Raw genomic sequence first — 7807 nt, 5'->3', positions numbered from 1 at the left:
TTTTAGCAGAAAAAATAGCTTTTGACTTATTTTGTTTCGTTTTTTGTTTTCAATTAGCTTAATTCAACTTTCGAAATACGAATCGAATTTGTCGCTGAGCGGTAGTTTGCTTTCGGTATCTGGGCAATGAGGACTGAAATGGAATGCTGCAACAATTTGCGCAAAACATGCTGTTGTATAAATTATTAATTTGGGTGGAACGTGAAGAAGAGTGGCGTGAAAGATAGGAACATATGCTACCTGTTACAGTATCAGGAGACGGCAGCGCAGGCTAACGGTAATGAATTAAATTGTTGCATTGCTAGTGCACAAATCGAACTAAGTCCAGATACTTCACGCCACTAACCAGTGCCCCAGCTGTAGCATTTTTAAACAAGGACTTAGTTGGCCATTGAAGCTGCTCCAGTAAAACCAGCGGATGGGGATGTTTATTAAAGACACGATTTTGCACCTGATCCCTGTGGATTACTGCGCTTGCGTACACAATTATTGCTTCCAGAGACTATATTTGCGCCGCAAACCGTCTCTGCAAATATTCCACCATCTCTGCGATGCTTTTAGAACTCTTACGATTTTATTTTGCTGTGATTGAAAACATCTTTTTAGAGGTATCTGGGACTCGCTACTTCTGAGAATTTGGAAATAACAGTTGCACTGATAGACATACATGAACCGATTAAATCTGTCAATCAAATTTTTCTGTGCCTAATCTACTTATGCTCGTCAACAAAATCATCAATTTATATAATAGTGGATGGGGTTGTATTCATCTTCATATCACTGCGCGGAACAGGGAAAATCAATACTGTGCACCTTGCCTCAAAACTATGCAATATTCTCACTTCTATTTATTTTCAGTGGCCAAGTGTACATATCATTTCCACTCAGGTTTCATTACAGAATCATTAAGGTAGATTACTTCTGGCATGTTAATTGTAGTAACAGAGGAAACGAAAAGATCGAAATAGTGCATTTTTACAGTCCATTCCTGTTTATATGAATTCGTGATTTTTTTTGAGTTCCTTCGTATTTTCCGTATTGACATTCTGTGGGACATGCAATTTATCAACGAGACAAGGACAGATGTTGGAGCGACCCGGCAGTGTCTTTTACACGTCCTGTTTCATGTATGAAGTGCATTTGAAGTTTGTGTTATCCTTAATAAAACTATACACAACACCCAGGGATTTGTAAAATTTATTGTTGTTTCATATTTATGTACATTTGTGCCACTCTGACATTTCATGTTTACGCCGCCCGTTTTACTTTTAGAATTGTAATGCATGCGACAAATTCTCTACGGCTTTATTTTAGAGAGAAAAATAACTTTACAACTTAGTTGAATTTTAGAAGATAATGCCGAATTTACAAACTGCATAAAATCCTACCGCTGTACTTGATGGTCTAAAGTTTTAATTCTGCTGAAGAATGTACATTTTTTTGTGTGCTTTATTTATTTAGGATCTTGACGATGACAAAATCGTACACAGAAAACATGATGCCAGAAACACAGAGCAATCCCAGCTGGACGGATGACTGTCTCAGTTCCCAGGATGAGCATGAAGCCGACAAAAAAGACGATGAAAACGAAGCCATGAGTCTCTCGTTCAAGGAAGACGGGGAGGAACTTGATAAAATGGGAGAGGATGAAGATGACGATGATGAAGATGACGATGATGATGAGGAGGATGAAGTGGACGAGGATGAAGATCAAAAACCTAAACGGCGGGGGCCCAAGAAAAAGAAAATGACTAAAGCTAGGCAGGAAAGGTTTAAAATGAGGAGAATGAAAGCTAACACCAGAGAGAGGAACCGCATGCACGGGCTGAACGCAGCACTGGATAGTCTGCGGAAAGTAGTGCCCTGTTATTCGAAAACCCAAAAACTCTCCAAGATCGAGACTCTCAGACTGGCTAAGAACTATATCTGGGCTTTATCGGAGATTCTGCGTTCTGGAAAGAGCCCAGATCTCGTGTCATTCGTGCAGACGCTCTGCAAAGGCTTATCGCAGCCCACCACTAATCTAGTAGCTGGCTGCCTTCAGTTAAACCCTCGAACTTTCCTTCCAGAGCAGAATCAGGACATGCCACATATGCAAACGGCCAGTGCTTCCTTCTCCGTCCACCCATACACGTACCAGTCCCCTGGTCTTCCGAGTCCGCCCTACGGGACTATGGACAGTTCCCACATCTTTCACGTCAAGCCGCACAGTTATGCAGGGGCACTGGAACCTTTTTTTGAAAGCACTCTCACCGAATGCACTAGCCCATCCTTCGACGGGCCGTTAAGCCCACCTTTAAGCATCAATGGGAATTTCTCTTTCAAACACGAGCCTTCTCAAGAGTTTGACAAGAACTATACCTTCACCATGCATTACCCTGCAGCCACGCTGGCCGGACCCCAAGGACACAGCTCCATGTTTTCTACTACTACCCCTCGGTGTGAAATCCCTATAGACAACATTATGCCATACGACGCCCACTCGCACCACGAGCGAGTGATGAGTGCCCAGCTTAATGCTATCTTCCACGATTAACATGGAAGCCAGCAACAATGTATTGTAAACGAAACGAATTAAATGTACTTCTTGAATAGCTTGTTTCCACACGGCAGCACACTGGTATCACTTGCTGCGGAGTGCAAATGTTTCACGCTTAAATTAGTACGTGTATTTATTATTGTTACTGCCTTTAGGAGAAATGGGAATGAAAAGACTTCCTGTTCATCTTCTTTACAATATTCTACTAGCGCTTTTTGTGGGCTACAAATGAAAGTCGATGTAGCGCCTATTCAGATAATGGTAATTACTGATCCACATGACAAAATCACAAGCAATAATTAGGAATCTATGCAATTTTTAAACTAATAATGGGCCAATTTAAAAATATATTTTTCAACCAACATTTTACTACTGTTATCTTTCCCATGCTGAATTATTTTGTTGTGATTTTGTACAGAATTTTTAATGAATTTTTATAAGGTCGATTTCCTATTTTAACCATGCAGCTCCATCACTTTTTATATCGAAGTTGGATTATCTATAATTTATACAAAAGTAATTTAATTTTTAACCAGCAGAAAAGTGCTTAGAATAATATTCTGTTGCCTTAGCACTTCCTACCTATAGAATCATGCAAGGTTGCACAATCCTGACCAATTGTTTTCCCCCTTCAGTCTTTTCCTGTCATTAGAATCTTACCTATGAAACTAACAGGATGCAAATCGCAAACAAAATTTAAAAAAAAACATACCTTTCGTAGATGATATCAAAAGGATATAGTAGTTGCACAAATGAGTATATAATGTTATCAAATACCAATTTTCAGTTCTTAAAATGGTTGCTTGACTATCACAAATCATTTGCACTGTATTTCATTCATTTAAACCATTTCCATCAAACATTATCAGAACAGCAAGGTTAATTTGACTCTAAAACCAGCGAAGGAATTGTTCCATGCATCAACTAATTGACTTCACATAATACACACGTAGATATACACACGCGCACACATACACGGCATCTTATCATATCTGAGAGTTAAAAGCTACAGCTATAATCAGGCTTATTAATGTTGGGCTATATATTAGTTAATTAGTGCAGTAGCTAAAAATCTCACATTTATTCCGTAATTAGAACAATAGATATTGCATGTACAATGCAGTCCAGAAGTGCTGTTTAAAGTGTAATGCTGGTTCAACTGAAATAAATTGGTACTGTAATTTTGTTTGTATTCCTGTATTTTTGATGTAATGCCACAATGCATTGGGAATTGAGATCACAGTCACCCAGTCTTTTATTGAAATAGTAATCTCATCTTTGTCAAATGTTGCATTTTCATTAAATGTGATTTTTCTTAGTGTATGTAATTCCTATGGGATTATTGTTTTATTTTGATAGCTCATGAAAGGTGCAAAATTTATTATTTGTAGAATAAAAGCTGATTACAACAAACATTTACTTCCATGGTCTGATTCATTTTCATCCTGTAGATCAGGTCTTACAATAACAAAACATTTTAACTTCTTAGACTTTTATGATATAAAAGACTGAATTACTCCTTTGCTTAGGAATATTTTATCATACATATACTGCCCATAGTATTCCAATTGCCTCCTTTCTTTGAAAAGTGCATCAATAGTTATGACTTGTTCCTTTGAGAACTTTGTCCTAACACACTAAAAAAGGATATGCTGACAGTCATAAATCACTAGGAATTGATAACATTTGCCCTTATCCATGATGTTTTCTCCACCACCAGCTGTGAGGATCAAAGTTAATTTCCTCAAGTTTTTTTAAACATAATAATTGTCGATTGTTTATGCTAGCTACTGAAAAGTCCTTGCAGTGTGAAATAGAAATTTTGCACCAGTGCAGTCTCCTGTAAACATAAAATAATTGAGTTCAAAATAACAGTATAAACCAATTTAAACTGGTGCATGCATACAATACAATTCATCCAAATCATTTAAAATAAGTTCTCTAATTTTGATTTATCTACTTATTCCAAAGCAATGGCAAAAACATTTTTAGTAGCTAAACTTTTAAAATGCAGAGAAGGTAAATAAATCTCATGGTGGAAGGGCAACAATTAGAGTTTTGAAGTTTATTCTGCAAGAAGCTAAGTTTTCAACTTCTCCCATTTCTAATATTGCGGAGGATTTGTGGACAACTTGAATTTCTGTTTAACGTTTTTCTCTTAAAATAGTTTAGATTATAGAATATAGTTTATTTTAAACAGTTAACACTGCTAAATCAGTAAGTGGTTTTGGACAATTAACTCTACATTATGTATAAAAAGAATAACCTTTTAAGGTACCAGACTATTTCAAAAATGTGGTTGGAAAAACTTACAGCAAGCCAGTGTCTTGCAAAAGCCTTCCTTCCCATAGTGCTTTCCAAGAACCAGTTCAAAGTATATGCAAATTTAGACACTGAAAATTCTCTTTTTTTAAATGGAGTAGCAGTCCTAACTAAAGAAGAACTTTATCATATTTTGTTCAAAACAATAAAAATTTAGGTCAAGAACTATGAACAACTTGCCTATTTCTCTGTAAATTTCTGAGTTCACAGGTTGTGCTTATTTCAACAAATAACAACAAAGGAAGGTATTGGAATCTCAACATTAATGTCTGAGCTTTTTGTTTAAAAAAAACAAATGGAATATCATATTCACAGTGCTGCTATAGAGGAAACAGTGAGCCTGGTAAGGTTTAGCATGTCACTCTAAGGGAGCCGAGCCCAGCAGATGTGGAGGTAAGCCCAGCAGGGAGCTGAGAGCCGAGCCAAGCCAAGCAGGTGCGGAGGTCGAGCCCAGTGAGAGGCTGAGAACCGAGCCCAGCAGGTGCGGAGGTCGAGCCCAGCGAGGAGTTGAGATCTGGGCCCATCTGATGCGGAGGCTGAGCCCAGCGAGGGGGCAGCTTTCGAGCCCAGCGAGGGGCAATGTTAGATGCCCAGCGAGGGAGGTGTTCGAGCCCAGCGGGGAGTGGCATTCGAGCCCAGCGGGGGCGGAGGTCAAGCATAGCGAGGGGCAGCGCAGCATTTAACAGCAGCGGAGCTGTGACCCAGGAGCAGTGCAGCATTTAACAGTAGCAGAGCCGTGGCCCAGGAGCGGCACAGCATTTAACAGCAGTGGGGTCAGGGCCCAGGGGAGGCACAACAGAGCTTGGTCTCCAGTCGTCTTTGTCAATCCTCGCCACTGGACCAAGACCTAACTCTGTCAAGCCCATGTGTTGGCTGGTGTGCAATGGTCACCACACGTTTAAAAATTCCATGCACCGGCATCTTCCACCCCTTAAGATGTAACTCATTGTAACACTTGTGAGCCCATCTTTTTTTGATGTGACGAGCGTCATCCTCGTCATGAGGGACTGACTAGTAGTAGTAGTAGAGTGTCCCTCTGTCATTTTTACCGATCAGTTGGAGGTATTGTAATATGCAAGTATGGATCTCATTCCTTTAAAAAAAGATAATGTTAGTGATAGCACCCTTGAAATTTAATCTTTAGGGTTTGTATGAAAAAGTAAATAGGAAAAATTAAGAGTGCCCAAAAGATAAATTTGAAAAACATCTCATTACTATACCCTAGGCTTAACTTGTAATGTATGACTTCTGGTAAATAATGAAGTTGATTAGGTGAAAGGATATTTAATGCGCTGTAAACACATTAGCTAAATGGCTGCTCTGAACTGCTGTACCTGCTTCTGTTTTCTCAGGACTTTTTTGTGTCCAAATTTTAAAATGTCTCTATTATCTAAGACCAGAATTTTTCAGTCTTGTTTCTGACCTTCCATCCAGATGCAATCTAGTTTTCCTGGAAGGCATAATCCAATGAGGGCCAACTCTCTTGTCCAGTCCAAAATGTTTCACCATTTGTCTTTGCCATATATGTCATGGCTCTGAATTAGGTGTCTAGAGAATATGTACTTGGCAGCATTCTCACTTTCTTGCCCCTCAGCGGTCTTTCTGTTCTCATTATAAGCATCTGTGTCTATTATGGTGTATTTAAGGATATGTTCCTGCAACCACTACAATATATTCTCTATACAGAGTTCATCTTTAACAAGCATGGTCATATTTTATTAAAGCATTTTATTTAGTTCTTAATGCTTATCTCGAGTAAGCTTCCTATGCCTAACAGACTCAACTGGTGAATTGGTTGGGAAACTTAAAAGATAGGAACAGTTCATACATAGAGGTAAGTTAGTATTTAACACACTTTCCCCCTTTAGAGCAAGCTTTACTGTAAAATTCAAGTTTCTAGGGAAAATATCAGCTTCCCTATTTACAAACTGATGCAAGCACCATCACATCAGAGACAAACAGTTCATTGCTAGCCGGGAACATGCATTGTAGCAACGCAAATTCATTCAGCTGCAGTTGGACCTGTTCCATTTCTATTCCCTTGTGTCTATTGGCAGACTCACCATCACCTAAGCATAAGCGAACAAAGACAGGAGTTAGCCACAATTAGTATTAGCATACTTTTTAAAGCTATCTAAACTGAAGTGTTACGTATAAAGAGTAATTAGTAAAAACAGGCTTTAAACATAGCCAGGGCAGAAACAATTCAAAATAATTTATTAATTACACAAAACACTATAAGTAAACATAGAAATGATAGGTATCAAAACAGAATTTAATATATTTGTACTATTTCAGCGTTTTCACAAAGAACAATACAAACCGCTAGCATAATATAAAAGCTGATTTTAAGAAGCCCTGGCATATAATTGGATAAATGACCCTTGGTTATGCCTAGATTTCAAAGCATAAGGATTCTTTCAGTCAGTTGAGGGGCAACTCACATGCCACCATCTTTTATTCAAACCCAGGCAGGCACAGATGTTGCTTCTGCAGGGGAGGTTTTAATTTATGAAAATGATATTGTTTATGCATGAATGCACTATGCATAACACACAGTCTTTCCATCTGATCAGAGAAATACCACAGAACCAGTGCCAATGTCAGGAACATATTCTGCAGATTTATTCGCTTAAATGTTTAATGACTATTTGGAAAACATCTTCAAACCAAATCAAACCTTTTCAAACAATCTGATTCTTTTGGCATTGTGCTGCTATTGACTTCACTTACTGCATACCATATATTTTATATGTAATCAAAATCAAATTAAATCACTGAAAACAGAACACATTCTGAATACAGAACAAATTTTTGTAGAAAGAAATCTATCGATCAAAAGTAAAGATTGAAGAAGGTTATTGACAGTGGCTCAATATTTAAATACCAAGTCATTTTAAAAGATAAATTATATTCACAGATATTTAGTGGGTGTAGGACTCATGA

The 7807-nt window shown here is 38.1% G+C and overlaps 1 protein-coding gene across 1 annotated transcript; it reads left to right on the top strand.

Moving 5' to 3' along the window:
* The first annotated feature begins 1450 nt into the window (after nt 1–1450).
* Nucleotides 1451–2536, top strand: neurod1 (neuronal differentiation 1). Its single transcript, XM_070874806.1, has one exon. The coding sequence runs from the start codon at nt 1472–1474 to the stop codon at nt 2534–2536; it is 1065 nt and encodes a 354-aa protein (XP_070730907.1). The 5' UTR covers nt 1451–1471.
* Nucleotides 2537–7807: the final 5271 nt, after the last annotated feature.

The sequence above is a fragment of the Pristiophorus japonicus genome, chromosome 3 (genome assembly GCF_044704955.1).
Source record: "Pristiophorus japonicus isolate sPriJap1 chromosome 3, sPriJap1.hap1, whole genome shotgun sequence".
Lineage (NCBI taxonomy): Eukaryota > Metazoa > Chordata > Chondrichthyes > Pristiophoridae > Pristiophorus > Pristiophorus japonicus.
This window is presented reverse-complemented; position numbering and strand designations above follow the sequence as displayed.